Here is a 16,513-nt window from a genome sequence, read left to right as displayed (position 1 = left end):
CCGTAACCTGAGGATTATCCTCATAGCTGCCAAGAAAGCATATGTCCTTGATGCACCGCTAGGTGAAGCACCTGTTTTCCCAGCAGATCAAGACGTTATGAACGTCTGGCACACGCGTAGTGATGATTACTCCCTGGTTTAGTGCGGCATGCTTTACAGCTTAGAACCTGGGCTCCAAAAGCGTTTTGAGCATCACGGAGCATATGAGATGTTTCAAGAGCTGAAAATGGTTTTCCAAGTTCATGCCCGGGTCGAGAGATATGAAGTCTCCGACAAGTTCTACAGTTGTAAGATGGAGGAGAATAGTTCCGTCAGCGAGCACATACTCAAAATGTTTGGGTTGCACAACCGCTTGTCTCAGCTGGGATTTAATCTACCGGATGATGCGGTCGTTGAAAGAATCCTTCAGTCGCTCCCACCTAGCTACAAGAGCTTTGTGATGAACTTCAATATGTAGGGGATGGAAAAGACCATTCCTGAGGTATATTCAATGCTGAAATCAGCGGAGGTGGAAATCAAAAAGGAACATCAAGTGTTGATGGTGAATAAAACCACTAAGTTCAAGAAAGGCAAGGGTAAAAAGAACTTCAAGAAGGACGGCAAGGGAGTTGCCGTGCCCGGTAAGCAAGCTGCCGGGAAGAAGCCAAAGAATGGACCCAAGCCAGAGACTAAGTGTTTTTATTGCAAGGGAAACAGTCACTGGAAGCGGAACTGCCCCAAGTACTTAGCGGATAAGAAGGCCGGAAATGCCAAAGGTATATGTGATATACATGTTACTGATGTGTACCTAACCAGCGCTTGTAGTAGCTCCTGGGTATTTGATACCGGTGCAGTTGCTCATATTTGTAACTAAAAACAGGAGCTGCGGAATAAGCGGATACTGGCGAAGGACGAGGTGACGATGGGCGTCGGGAATGGTTCCAAGGTCGATGTGATCGCCGTCGGCATGCTACCTCTACATTTACCTACGGGATTAGTTTTAAACCTCAATAATTGTTATTTAGTACCAGCTTTGAGCATGAACATTGTATCCGGATCTCGTTTAATGCAAGATGGCTACTCATTTAAATCTGAGAATAATGGTTGTTCTATTTATATGAGAGACATGTTTTATGGTCATGCCCCGCTGGTCAATGGTTTATTCCTATTTAATCTCGAACGTGATGTTACACATATTCATAGTGTGAATGCCAAAAGATGTAAGGTTGATAATGATAGTCCCACATACTTGTGGCACTGCCGCCTTGGTCACATTGGTGTCAAACGCATGAAGAAACTCCATGCGGATGGACTTTTGGAGTCTCTTGATTATGAATCATTTGACACGTGCGAACCATGCCTCATGGGCAAAATGACCAAGACTCCGTTCTCCGGAACAATGGAGCGAGCAACCAACTTATTGGAAATCATACATACTGATGTGTGCGGTCCACTGAGCGTTGAGGCTCGCGGTGGCTATCGTTATGTTCTCACCCTCACTGATGACTTGAGTAGATATGGGTATGTCTACTTAATGAAACACAAGTCTGAGACCTTTGAAAAGTTCAAGGAATTTCAGAGTGAGGTTGAGAATCAACGTGACAGGAAAATCAAGTTCTTACGATCAGATCGTGGGGGAGAATATTTGAGTCATGAATTTGGCACGCACTTAAGGAAATGTGGAATTGTTTCACAACTCACGCCGCCTGGAACACCTCAGCGTAATGGTGTGTCCGAACGTCGTAATCGCACTCTATTGGATATGGTACGGTCTATGATGTATTTTACCGATCTACCGCTGTCATTTTGGGGTTATGCTATAGAGACTGCCGCATTCACTCTAAATAGGGCTCCGTCGAAATCCGTTGAGACGACACCGTATGAATTGTGGTTTGGTAAGAAACCTAAGCTGTCGTTTATGAAAGTTTGGGGATGCGATGCTTATGTCAAGAAACTTCAACCTGAAAAGCTCGAACCCAAATCGGAGAAATGCGTCTTCATAGGATACCCTAAGGAAACTATTGGGTATACCTTCTACCTCAGATCCGAAGGCAAGATCTTTGTTGCCAAGAATGGATCCTTTCTAGAGAAAGAGTTTCTCTCGAAAGAAGTAAGTGGGAGGAAAGTACAACTTGATGAAGTATTGCCTCTTGAACTGGAGAGTGGCGCAGCTCAAGAAAATGTTTCTGTGGCGCCTGCACCGACTAGAGAAAAGGTTAATGATGATGATCATGAAATTTCAGATCAAGTTGCTACTGAACTTCGTAGGTCCACAAGGGCATGTTCCGCACCAGAGTGGTACGGCAACCCTGTCCTGGAAATCATGTTGTTAGACAATGGTGAACCTTCGAACTATGAAGAAGCGATGGCGGGCCCAGATTCCGACAAATGGCTGGAAGCCATGAAATCCGAGATAGGATCCATGTATGAAAACGAAGTATGGACTTTGACTGACTTGCTCGATGATCGGCGAGCCATAGAAAATAAATGGATCTTTAAGAAGAAGACAGACACGGATGGTAATGTGACCATCTATAAGGCTCGGCTTGTCGCTAAGGGTTACCAACAAGTTCAAGGGGTTGACTATGGTGAGACTTTCTCACCCATAGCAAAGCTGAAGTCCGTCTGAATCATGTTAGCAATTGCCGCATTCTATGATTATGAGATATGGCAAATGGACGTCAAAACGGCATTCCTTAATGGTTTCCTTAAGGAAGAATTGTATATGATGCAGCCAGAAGGTTTTGTCAATCCTAAGAATGTTGACAAGGTGTGCAAGCTCCAACGCTCAATCTATGGGCTGGTGCAAGCATCTCGGAGTTGGACCATTCGATTTGATGAGATGATCAAAGTGTTTGGGTTTACACAGACTTATGGAGAAGCCTGTGTTTACAAGAAAGTGAGTGGGAGCTCTGTAGCATTTCTCATGTTATATGTGGATGACATACTATTGATTGGAAATGATATAGAATTCTTGGAAAGCATAAAGGCCTACTTGAACAAGTGTTTTTCAATGAAGGACCTTGGAGAAGTTGCTTATATATTAGGCATCAAGATCTATAGAGATAGATCGAGACGCCTCATTGGTCTTTCACAGAGCACGTACCTTGACAAGATATTGAAGAAGTTCAATATGGGTCAGTCCAAGAAGGGGTTCTTGCCTGTATTGCAAGGTATGAGATTGAGCACGGCTCAATGCCCGACCACGGCAGAAGATAGAGAAAAGATGAGCGTCGTCCCCTATGCCTCGGCCATAGGGTCAATTATGTATGCCATGCTGTGTACCAGACCTGATGTAAACCTTGCCGTAAGTTTGGTAGGAAGGTACCAAAGTAATCCCGGCATGGAACACTGGACAACGGTCAAGAATATCTTGAAGTACCTAAAAAGGACTAAGGATATGTTTCTCGTTTATGGAGATGACGAAGAGCTTGTCGTAAAGGGTTACGTCGATGCTAGCTTCACACAGATCTGGATGACTCCAAGTCACAAACCGGATACGTGTATATTTTGAATGGTGGGGCAGTCAGCTGGTGCAGTTGCAAGCAAAGCGTCGTGGCGGGATCTACATGTGAAGCGGAGTACATGGCAGCCTCGGAGGCAGCACATGAAGCAATCTGGATGAAGGAGTTCATTACCGACCTAGGAGTTATTCCCAATGCGTCGGGCCTGATGACTCTCTTCTGTGACAACACTGGAGCTATTGCCCTTGCCAAGGAGCCCAGGTTTCACAAGAAGACCAGGCATATGAAGCGTCGCTTCAACTCCATTCGTGAAAATATTCAAAATGGAGACATAGATATTTGTAAAGTGCATACAGACCTGAATGTCGCAGATCTGTTGACTAAACCTCTTCCTCGAGCAAAACATGATCAACACCAGAACTCTATGGGTGTTCGATTCATCACAATGTAACTAGATTATTGACTCTAGTGCAAGTGTGAGACTGTTGGAAATATGCCCTAGAGGCAATAATAAAATGATTATTATTATATTTCCTTGTTCATGATAATTGTCTATTGTTCATGTTGTAATTGTGTTATCCGGAAATCGTAATACATGTGTGAATACATAGACCACAACATGTCCATAGTGAGCCTCTAGTTGACTAGCTCGTTGATCAATAGATGGTTACGGTTTCCTGACCATGGACATTGGATGTCATTGATAACGGGATCACATCATTAGGAGAATGATGTGATGGACAAGACCCAATCCTAAGCATAGCACAAGATCGTGTAGTTCGTCTGCTAAAGCTTTTCTAATGTCAAGTATCTTTTCCTTACACCATGAGATTGTGCAACTCCCGGATACTGTAGAAATACTTTGGGTGTGCCAAACGTCACAACGTAACTGGGTGGCTATAAAGGTGCACTACGGGTATCTCCGAAAGTGTTTGTTGGGTTGGCACGAATCGAGACTGGGATTTGTCACTCCGTATGACAGAGAGGTATCTCTGGGCCCACTCGGTAAGACATCATCGTAATGAGCTCAATGTGACTAAGGGTTGGTCACGGGATGATGTGTTACAGAACGAGTAAAGTGACTTGTCGGTAACGAGATTGAACGAGGTATTGGGATACCGACGATCGAATCTCGGGCAAGTAACATACCGATTGACAAAGGGAATTGTATACGAGATTGATTGAATCCTCGACATCGTGGTTCGTCCGATGAGATTATCGTGGAGCATGTGGGAGCCAACATGGGTATCCAGATCCCGCTATTGGTTATTGACCGGAGAGTTGTCTCGGTCATGTCTACGTGTCTCCCGAACCCGTAGGGTCTACACACTTAAGGTTCGGTGACGCTAGAGTTGTAGAGATATTAGTATGCGGTTAACCGAAAGTTGTTCGGAGTCCCGGATGAGATTCCGGACGTCACGAGGAGTTCCGGAATGGTCCGGAGGTAAAGATTTATATATATAGGAAGTCCAGTTTCGGCCACCGGGAGAGTTTCGGGGGTCACCGGTATTGTATGTGGGTCCCGGGGGTCCACCGGATGGGGCCATCTATCCCGGAGGGCCCCATGGGCTGAAGTGGCGTGGGAACCAGCCCCTGGTGGGCTGGTGCGTCCCACCCAAAGGCCCAAGGCGCCTAGGGTTGGAAATCCTAAGGGGGCCGTTGCCCCCAAGGGGTCGCCGCCCCCCCCCCCTCTAGATGGGATCTCCAAGGGGGCATGCGCCCCCTAGCCCCTATATATAGTGGAGGGGAGGGAGGGCAGCCGCACCCTAAGCCCTGGCGCCTCCCTCTCCCTCCCGTGACACCTCTCCCTCCTCCAGTAGCACTTGGCGAAACCCTGCTGGAATCTCGCTGGTTCCACCACCACGCCGTCGTGCTGCTGGATCTCCATCAACTTCTCCTCCCCCTTGCTGGATCAAGAAGGAGGAGACGTCTCCGCTCCGTACGTGTGTTGAACGCGGAGGTGCCATCCGTTCGGCGCTAGGATCATCGATGATTTGGATCACGACGAGTACGACTCTATCAACCCCGTTCTCTTGAACGCTTCCGCTCGCGATCTACAAAGGTATGTAGATGCACTCATCTCTCTCTCTCTCTCGTTGCTAGATGAATTCATAGATTGATCTTGGTGATGCGTAGAAAATTTTAAATTTCTGCTACGATCCCCAACACCAACCACTATTTTGGACATGTTTTTGACAATGTTGTTAACACATCAGTAATAAACAAATAAACGGTAGAAAGTTAGAACGACACGGCAAGGCGCGTATATGCTTCTAGTGACGATGAAGGTCAGCAAATTGTACTACCTCTTGTTGTCAAAGTAGGACCAGGAGATGTGTCATGCACCGAAAAACATAGATAGTGGCTTTCAGGGGGAGAAGCAAGATGATCCACTTAGACTTGCCTATGACATAGAAAATACTTTTACGAATTTGTTGCAATGGCTACACGACATATTATGCATTTTTCTTTGTACTAAAATGAAATAAACAAATAGTTACATTACAGACTGGTGACACATAAGTATCAGGTGTGTACAAGAGGAAACCATCTATTATCTGCACATATAGCTCCATTTTAAAAGTTCTTACGTCACATTTAGATGTAATTCGGGTTGCTATTTAGTTAACATACAAGAATCCGCAAAAGAAGAAGAGATGTGTATGTACAACAAACACAAAACCAAAAGGGAAAAGGAGCTTAAAAACACTCGACGAACACATAATTATGATGTGGCTCTGTCAAGAAAAATGACCTCTTTATTTTCTGTTAATTTAAACTGACAGAGCATTGGGCACTAAAATAAACATTTACATTATAGGGTTCAATACACGGTTTACTAGTGCAGTCTAGCTACATACTCTCTTTTAAACCTCCTTTTTCCCCTAGGCTTGTACTCGTATACAACACGTCCATACTTTTAATCGTAAGTTGCAGTTGTAGTGTGTGATTAGCATCTCTGGAATATTTCTAAACTCAGAAGTGCATGGATTTTGAAACACTAGGCCGTCACTAGCTTTCAAGACAATATATGCAGAAAACACTTTATTTCTATCCATATATAATGTACGTCTTAATAGGATCCGGCTTGCCTGCTCCCTTCCCATGCTCCCATCCGTGCTCCCACTTCATCCTACGGCTGTCTTTTTCCCTTTTTCCTTTCTAATCTAATCATCTCCCCCCTAATTTTAAGGGGGTGGGGCCGGGCGTGCTGGCACACGTCCTGAAGTACATACCTTTCCATATAACTCTTGTGTCTCGGCCTTACCTATCCTTCTGAAAAAATATATCTGTCACATGCTTTTATGAGAGGGAGCGGCCATTGGCGAGTTGTAACACACATAGGAGAGGGAGCGACCATTGGCGAGTTGTAACGATCAGCTAATGTCTCACCACCTTTAAAAAAAAAACTAATGTCTCGCCAACCTCCCGTCTCTAAGCATATCCACACTTAAGGACATGGTACAAGTGCATGCTTTCACACCTACTCACCTTGCTGAGTATATATATCCAGTTGTTGTGCAATCCTATAACTAGCACCATACAGATCTTAAATCTTCCTCTCCTTTTGAACCTACAAGTCTACCAAAAAACAAGAACATAGCCGAAACAAGGGAGAAAGAGAGAGAAATGACAATGATGTGAAGACTAGTATATGAGCTAAATGATTGCACAAAAAACATTAGAAATGTGAGGCATCTGGAAATGCATCCCTCCAATAGCTTTGATCACCATATGGGCAAGAAACACAAGATGGCAAAGGACTTCAAGACCCGAAAGGAACCAACACAAATTTACAGAGTGCAGCACACTACCCGTTAAGCTTAGAGTCATCTAGCTTCATTGCCCCTATTGCATGGGACCAATCGACCAACGCGGATTTGTTCTTGCTCGTTTCATGTGATTCGCGTGAAGCCTATGGTCGGCATACCAAGGCGAAGGGGAAGGAAGAAGAAGTGGTATATGTAAAGACACTGGATGTCCATGCTAAAAAAATAAAGGTATTATTTTGGCTAATGTTGCTGACCGGCCGACCGGCCGAGCGCTCGATCGCTCACTGACTCACGCCCTAGCCAAGGTGTAGCCTACTCTGTGTCGGTTTTGGGAGTGGCTGCACAAGGCTACGTGTCCCGACTTCTGACCACACACCGCACCGCACCTTATTTCTTCTTCTCCGGGCAAATATCTCTCGTTCTTAACCGCACACACGGCTTTGGAAGCCCATGTGGCAACCTCCATGAATCGCCACCTCTTTCTCTCCCTATTTTTCCTGCCTCATGTGCCGTTCGTGGCCCGCACGTGACACTACCGCGCCGTTTTGCCAGCGGGAGGGACACCCCTTCGCAGTCCTTATGTTTTTAGGGGCATTGCAGTGATGCCTGGCCGGTCGACCAAGGTGGGAGGCGTTGCTGCACGGGAAGACGGGAGTGCAACGACGAGTTGCAACTGTCATCACATTAAGCTACAAGCGACAGCATGACGAGCTGCAACCAGCAACGGGGATGCTGCGATGGCTCGGTGACAAGCCGCAACCGACGTGATGGAAGAGCTGCAACCAACACCCTTGGACGCTGGGATGGGCCCGCCAACGAGCTACAACCAACATCTCACGAGAAGTTGCGATGGCGATATACAACTCTGGTTCTAGCACTGCCGACTTTGGGTTGGAGCTTTTATGAAACCCGGCTCCAACCCCGTCAGTTGCTCTGATTACAGCTTGTGGAATCAACGACGCCAGTTTGCTAGGGCCGGCGAGGTAAATTGGTGCGACCAATGCAGATGTTTGCTGGAACTGATGATGTCCACCACTGCGGCCGGCAAGGTCGATTGCTGAAACCGACGAGATGCGGTATAACAACGGGCTGGAAGTGGCACCAGGATAGCTATAACCGACAAACAAAAACTTTGTGACTGTCGACATTACAAGCTGCGACCGGTGAAAGGCTGCGCAACTATGACGACGAAAGTTGCAACCGAAAGACGACAATGCGACTGTCGGTGACCGCGACGCGGCGTGCGGCGCACCCGATGCTGCCAGTGAGCAATGGGCGAGCGAAGCCAAGCCCGTGACCCGTCAGAGTTGGAACCATGGGATAGCGGAGCTGCATCCGCCTGCAGTGCTCGGAACGGATTGCTGCGATATGGCCTGGTGGAGCTGCATCCATCCTACGCCACAAGCGAGGTGTAGTGGTGCTTCAAGGTCACCGGGATGGAACTGTGGCGTATCGGTTTCTTCTCCTCTTACCTGTGGCCAGGGTGAGAACAAGTCCACAAGCGGCTGATCCCACGGCTGCAGGGCGAGCAGCCTAGCCTGGCCTTATTTCTACCCAATCAAAACATGCCAGCTAACCCACTCTGTTGTTCCCGCAAAAGGTTGTCCGCGCGTGCAGTGGCGGAGACAGCGCCCGGCGACCCCGGGCACTTGCCCGGGCTCGCTCCCTGTCCGATAGCAAAGGATGGGCAATGTTACGATGGGCTAAACCTGCTCACTAATGCGGGATTACCCGGGCAAGAGTGTGTTGGGCCTCCTTCAGCTGACAATCCAGCCCAGTTAATATCCGACCGAACAAAAAGACTTCTTTAATCTGCACACGTTTCTTCGTTTCTCGCATCTGAGCGGCGCAGGGAGTTGCAGGGGAGACGGCGAGCGAAGGATCTGGGCGACCGGAGGCTGCAGGCTGGCCGAAGGCGAGCAGCCGAGGACGAGCGAGGGGCGCAATCTACTCGTCCCCTCCTTCCTCTCCTTCGGCAATTCCTTCGGTAAAAGATTGCTTATCTGATCTGGGCTACTGAGGATTGATATGCCAAGATGATGAGATTTTAATAAATAACTGAACACATGCCTTCGGTAATTTAGGGGATTTCCATGATTTTTTTTAAACTATGATGATTTTTATAGCAAATTCGGAAACTATACACCCTAATAGAGAAAAATCAAAAGTATAACCCCGTCGGCCTCTTGTTGGCCGAAAAGAGACTTTTAGGCCTCTTGTTGGCCGAAGAGGGACTTTTCGGCCAACAGTTGGCCAAAGAGTCCCTCTTCGGCTAACACCTGCTCTACTTTTTAGAAAATTCATATAAAAAAGGATTTTTAGTATTTTAATTTGATTCTTTTTGCATTAGATTAGAAATTTTATGAAGTTTCTATAGATATCAAGTTTGACTAGATTTGAAAGTTTAAATTTGAATTTTCATGAATTTTCTCAAATCACTAGGTTGCCTATAATTTGAGCTACGAATATTCTTTTTAGATGATTCTTTTTGCTACTGGTTCTTTGTGACTTTGTTTATCAGTAGTAATTAATTGGTGAATTTTAGGATTATTTAAAATTAGGTTTTTACGTCATTCTCTCCCTTTATTTTCTCCCGCCATTTTATTTCCCGCCATTCTCTCCCTTCATTTTCTTTCCCGCCATTCTCTCCCGCCATCTTCTTTCTCGCCATCTTCTTTCTCGCCATCTTCACTTCTCAACTTATAAAACGAGCCTCATGGTGTCCACGATCGTAGATAACATCGTCTGACACGGTCTGTGTCTCTTGCGTCGGTGCTGCTGGTGGAGTGTGAAACACTGTCTGAGAGAAGTCATAAGTGTTTGCAGCTTCGTCATCATCATCGGAGAGTGTTTCACACTTATGACTTCTCTCACACAGTGTTTCACACTCCACATGAAGGCATCATCGTCATCCTCCGTCGATGCAGCACTCCTTAGTGTGGCGGGAGAGAATGGCGGGAAATAAAATGGCGGCAAAGAAAATGGAGGGAAAAAGATTGCGGGAAAGTATTTTTTTTCATGTATAAAACGGCAATGGTTGTACAAGATTTACAAGGCACTTTTAAATATAAACTCCTATGAAGCTCAAAACAAGTTTTCTAGTAGGATAAAATAAATAAAATACAAAAAAATACTACAAATAAAATAGCTACTGATAACTAAACAGAAACAAAAAGAATATGTCAAAAAACTAAAGAAAATAAAATTTAAAGCAATTAAAATTAAAAGAAATAGCATAAAACCTAACAAACACTAAAACATAACTGTTTTCATAAAAACCTAATTTTAAATAATTATAAAATTTGCCAATTAATTACTACTGATAAACAAATTCACAAAGAACCAGTAGCAAAAAGAATCATCTTAAAAAATACTCCTAACTCAAATTATAGGCAATCTAGTTATTTGAGCAAATTCATGAAAAAAATTAAATTCAAACTTTCAAATCTAGTCAAACTTGATATCTACAGAAACTTCATAAAATTTCTAATCTAATGCAAAAAGAATCAAATTAAAATACTAAAAATCCTATTTGATATGAAATTTTTTTAAACAGTAGAGCAGGTGTTGGCCGAAGAGGGACTCTTTGGCCAACTGTTGGCCGAAAAGTACTTTTTGGCCAACGGTTGGCCGAAAAGTCCCTCTTCGGCCAACAGGAGGCCGAAAAGTCCCTTTTCGGCCAACAAGAGGCCGACGGGGGTGATACTTTTGATTTTTCTCCATTAGGTGTATAGTTTCCGAATTTATTATAAAAATCATCATAGTTTCAAAAAACCGAAAAGTCCCTTTTCGGCCAACAAGAGGCCGACGGGGGTGATACTTTTGATTTTTCTCCATTAGGTGTATAGTTTCCGAATTTATTATAAAAATCATCATAGTTTCAAAAAAAATCGATTTCCATTGGGATTGATATGAATATATGAACTTGTTGTGGTGGCCTGTAACCTGTCAGAGAAGTGCATATTACACCCCCAACTCTAGCCCTAGTCTAATATACACCCGTCAACTCCAATACCGTCTAAAATACACCCCCAACTCTCAAAACCGGCTAGAATTCAACCCTCCCCTCCCTGTTGACCGGTTTTGACTTGAGTGAACAGTAAAAACAAAAATTTTAAAAACAAAAAAAATTATTTTTTTTGACAAAATTCAAAAAGTTACAAGTTTTTTCACCGCATGAACAGTAATTCAAAAAAAATCACCTTTTCAGCATGTTTGGACAGGTGAGTAAATTTGAGATGTCCGTAAATTCGAAAAAAAAATCAAAATTTTCAGCATGGTGAACAGTAATTCGGGAAAAAATCCAAAAAAAAGAGAGAAGTGTATATTACACCCCTCAACTCTAGCCCTAGTCTAATATACAACCCCAACTTCAAAACCGTCTAATCTACAACCTCCAACTCTTAAAACCGGCCAAAATTTAACCCTCCCCTCCCCTTGACCGGGTTTGACCCATTGACTGATAAACAGTAAGTTCGGAAAAAATGAAAATTCAGAAAAAAAAAATTTAGAAAGCATTTTTTGCCTCTGGATGAACAGTATTTAAAAAAAAATTGGGAACAAAATTTTTTAAAAATAAATTCGACTTTTCACCGGTGAACAGTATTAAAAATTCAGTTTTTTACATGTACCCGGAGGTAATAAATTGGAAACAAAATTCGTCGGGATTTGTTTTTTGAATTACTGTAAACAGCGTGAACAGTATTCAAAAAAGTAAAAAATCAGGAAAATCATTTTTTCACTGCGTGAACAGTGACCGAGGGAAAATTTTCGTTCCAAAAGTTCGAACCTTTTTTGAGTTACTGTTCGCATGATGGAAAAGTCGAAATTATTTTTAAAATTTTGTTCCCAACTATTTTTTGAATTTACAAATTTTTTATTTTTATTTTTATGAATTTTCCAATTATTTTTTCAAATTTACTGTTCATCAGTCAACGGGTCAGACCCGGTCAAAACCGGTCAAGGGGAGAGGAGGGTTGAATTTTGGCCGGTTTTAAAAGTTGGAGGTTGCAGATTAGACGGTTTTGGAGTTGGAGATTGTATATTAGACTAGGGCTAGAGTTGATGGGTGTAATATGCACTTCTCTAAAAAAAAATCACCACGCGCTCAAACATCATCCATGCAAAAAAAAGGGTTAAATCGATTTTACTGTTCACCAAGCTGAAATTTTGAAAAAAAATTTGAATTTACGGACATCTCGAATTTACTCTGGTGTCCAAACATGCTGAAAAGGTGATTTTTTTTTAATTTACTGTTCACGCGATGAAAAAAACTTGGAAATTTTTTGAATTTAAAAAAAAAGTATTTATGGATGTAACATCTCAAGTATTTTTGAATGTTTTCAAAAAAAACTTGGAACATTTTATTTTTACTGTTCACTCAGTCAAAACTGGTCAAACTGGATCAAAACCGGTCAACAGGGAGGGGAGGGTTGAATTATGGCGAGTTTTAAGAGTTGGGGGTGTATATTAGACGGTATTGGAGTTGGGGTGTATATTAGACTAGGGCTAGAGTTGGGGGGTGTAATATGCACTTCTCTCGTAACCTGTAGGCATACGTGCCGATTTCTATGCTAAAGCAGCTTGTACGTGCTCCCAAGGGCATTGTTGTTCATGTCGTGATCTTGCACAGTATAGAGAAAAAATATATATTTTGCAGTTGGAAATTATAGAAAGGGTAACTATGTAAGAAGTCGCAACCTGCAATATTTCTACCTTCTGGTTACGTCATAGGATGCAAATTTCTTGATGTGTAGTTTGTTGTTTTTCTGCTGGTAGGAGGGAAAGAAATATATAACTGATTTTAGTTTACTTTACTGTAGACTTAATATTTGATGATACATATATGCAGCTGTTGCAAGTAGCTTTGTACTGTGAACTTGTGGTACCACATATTATTCGAACATTTACTATAATGAAGTCTCCATTGCCTCATGTTTTTCTTTAGCGCATTGTCGGTATGTTCCATTTGACCATCTCTATTCTTACAAACTTTCTATTTTGAATATATTTACATTTCACAAATAAATTTATTTTAATTACAAATTCATTTTTTTTATCTTGTAGTGCCTTCCAGGACTTTGGCAACGTAATGAGTTTGCTTCTATGCAAGGTTGGTTATACGTCTTTCTTTTGCCAAAAATGATTAAGTGAGAGATCCTTTTGACCGTGATGGAAGAAATTGAACAATGACATGTGATATGGATAGCTTTACTTTAAAATTACATTTTGTTGGATATGAAGTTTGAAATTTTGGTGCTACATTATATGTTGTATATATCGGAATACCCGATTTTTGATTTCTAGATGAGTAAAATACATTGGAGGTCCTAGAAGTATTCCAAGTGTGTCAAGTAGGCCCTAAAAGGCGCGGGCAAAATACACATATAGGACCCGTGGTGAATGATTTCAAACTTTTAGGACCTATTTGACACATTTGGAATACTTTTAAGACCTCTGGTGTATTATACTCTTTTTAGGTTATACATTTAGGCTCAACTTGCCCAGGCTCCATAAAATTTCTGGCTCCGCCATTGCGCGCGTGTAACTAAATTGAAAAATCATTTAATCGTTGTTTTTTATACTTTCTTCGTATTATCCTGTAGCACGGAAGCGAATTTGGTGCTCCCGGGTGCGCATTCACCCTATAAATATTTTTTTAAGTTAAATTTTGTTGAAACTTATTTGGAATCAACATGATTAAGTAATTGTATTTGTATAAAAATGCTTGCCAGGGAATGACTTTCATTATATACCGAGTGAAAGATTCAATAAAGGACGATATATACAAGTACTATTCACCCTAGTGGCAAAATCTACCGGCTTAACTGGACGAGCGAAGCGCTCTCAAAAAAAAAAAAAAAGAAACTGGACAAGAGAAACTGTCGGTCTCGTCTCACCCTCCCCCAAACGAAACCCTACTCCTTGCCCTCAACTTTCCTCTCTCGCGGCGGCGGCAGCGGGATCTAGGGCGGCGGCGCGGCAGGTCACCCCCCCCCCCCCCCCCCCCCCCCCCCCCCCCCCCCCCCCCCCCCCCCCCCCCCCCCCCCTCTTCTCTCTCTCCCTCTCTCTGTCTGCGCGCGGCCTGCGCCCTCTTCTATCCCTTCATTCGCAGCAAGGCAGCGGCGGCGGCGTAGATGGTCTATAGGATTAGATCATGTTTCTTATTTTGCGTCGGCTGATGCTTGATGCAGGAAGTAGTGTCTTACTCCCTCCGTCCGGAAATACTTGTCATCAAGATGAATAAAAGGGGATGTATTTAGATATATTTTAGTTCTAGATACACCTCTTTTTATCCATTTTCATGACAAGTATTTCCGGACGGAGGGAGTATGTTTTAACCGATTTTGCTTCAACAAGAAAGAAACTTGTGTTAACTGATGGGGGGCATATCTGGTCTTCTCCTTTCTCATACTTTTGCTGAACTCAGAGACAAATTTGCTAATCACATTGTGGTGCTTATTACCTGAAAAATATTGTGAATGATGCCATACTGGGGCCTACACAGAGGGATCATTTACATTTTGCTCTGGCTGGGGCTTGATGCTGGAACTAGTGTTGATGTTCTTTAGGACTTCAGGCTGCTCGAATCTGAATGTTGTTTGAACTGTTTTTACCTGGCAAGAACCTTACTTTGAATGATGGTTATATCTTACCATCATCATCTTTAATCATGTGAAATTCGTGTATTCTGTAGATCAACATAGTAATTTCGAAATAAGTTGCAGTAAAAATCTTGGAGGCAGAATTACAAGCCTTAAATAACACATGTAAGCTTTTCGAGGTTTAATTCCTTATATTACAGTATAAGTGAAAACCTCATGGCCGCCTGGCCGGAACAGGCTGCAACAGCAAGGCCCCAAACCTGATTTTTCATTATTAAGTCTCATGTGCTCAGCATACTCCTTTTACACGTCTCTACACATATGACCCTCTGTTCAAATGCCTTAAATTGTTTGCAGATTTTGAACCTCTTTCTTCTGTCAGCATTGGTGGTTTTCTCATGTTATCAGTTGACACTTAATTCTTTTTTAAGCAGAGTTGACACTTAGTTCTGTTGATTGATATATGCAGCTAAAATATCAACCCAGGAATGGCAATGTCTTGGACACGAGCATTGAAGCATGGAGTTACTCCAAGGGATGCAGCTCAACTGGTCGGGATAAGAGGCTTTGCAGCTCAGGCCAAGGGAAAGAAGGGTGGGAAAGGTGGTGCGGCTGATGCTAAACCTGTGCTCAGCAAAGAAATGAAGAGTACAACTGTGTTTGGGGCAAATATCCTGAAGGAGGGTTCTGACCCGAAGATCCAACCAGATTCGGAGTACCCTGACTGGCTGTGGCACCTGGTTGACAAGCGTCCTGTGCTGAGCGAGCTGCGGAGGAAAGATGCCAAGACACTGCCTTATGAAGACCTGAAGCGTTTCGTCAAGTTGGACAACCGGGCTAGGATCAAGGAAAACAATGCTCTCACTGCTAAGAACTGATCAGGAGAATCACATCTCATGTAGTGGTCAAAGTAAGCATATTGTCCTGTCTTTTGTTACAAGGTTTATTAGTTACTTTTGGTAATAATGGAGTGACTTATTTGCTTGGCTCAGTACAATGTAGGCTATGTGACCAACATGCTGTTTGTCATGTTCTTGTTTAGAGGTAACTTCTGTATCTTGCAGCAAATCCTGTAGGAAGTTTCCCATGCTCTTGCTTGGCTTGGTACACTGTTTTGCAGCAGGAGTTTTAAGCCTATCAATAGAAAGACAGAGATATTTGAATATGAGTAGAACATGCACACAAAAATTACAGCTTTGCAAAATTAGCAAAGGGTGACTATGCTGCATCAGACTCATGAATTCATTTGAATAATTGGTGAATGTGATTTAGGAGACTGTAACTTGGAGCAGCACTGCAATGCTACTTTTCTAGCACAAACTGCAATGATCTTTAGTGATAAAAGAAAATCATGTTGTGCATCCTCACGCTGCATTCTCTCATGCGTTCAACATATTAGAGTCCGATCCAACATTTGCTGAGAGTTTGTGCAACCAGAGTATTTTGTCAAAGAAATAACAATATTTCAGTTCCTGAGCATACAGTAGAGGCAACGTTTAGTTCTGATAGCAAAAGAGAACGCCAACAACTTTACTGTAATAACTACTGCAATCAACCTTAAACTGATAACCAGATAAGAAGAAGCAAAATTCTGATTAAATGTTAGAACTTTGCTATATCTATCTAAAACCTGCACTCTCATTAATCCCCAAATTTCAGGCGCATAAGAGGATAGCCAGACCTTTTCTGAACT

At 42.9% G+C, this 16,513-nt stretch overlaps 1 protein-coding gene across 1 annotated transcript; it reads left to right on the top strand.

The window, feature by feature from the left end:
* Positions 1-14,044: 14,044 nt before the first annotated feature.
* Positions 14,045-15,985, top strand: LOC125515799 (54S ribosomal protein L37, mitochondrial-like). The gene is made up of 2 exons (XM_048681302.1): positions 14,045-14,201; positions 15,290-15,985. The coding sequence occupies exon 2, from the start codon at positions 15,309-15,311 to the stop codon at positions 15,696-15,698; it is 390 nt and encodes a 129-aa protein (XP_048537259.1). The 5' UTR covers positions 14,045-14,201; positions 15,290-15,308; the 3' UTR covers positions 15,699-15,985.
* Positions 15,986-16,513: the final 528 nt, after the last annotated feature.

The sequence above is a fragment of the Triticum urartu genome, chromosome 6, assembly GCF_003073215.2.
Source record: "Triticum urartu cultivar G1812 chromosome 6, Tu2.1, whole genome shotgun sequence".
NCBI classification, from domain to species: Eukaryota; Viridiplantae; Streptophyta; class Magnoliopsida; order Poales; family Poaceae; genus Triticum; species Triticum urartu.
Note: the sequence above shows the minus strand (reverse complement) of the source record. Positions and strands in the feature narration are given on the sequence as shown.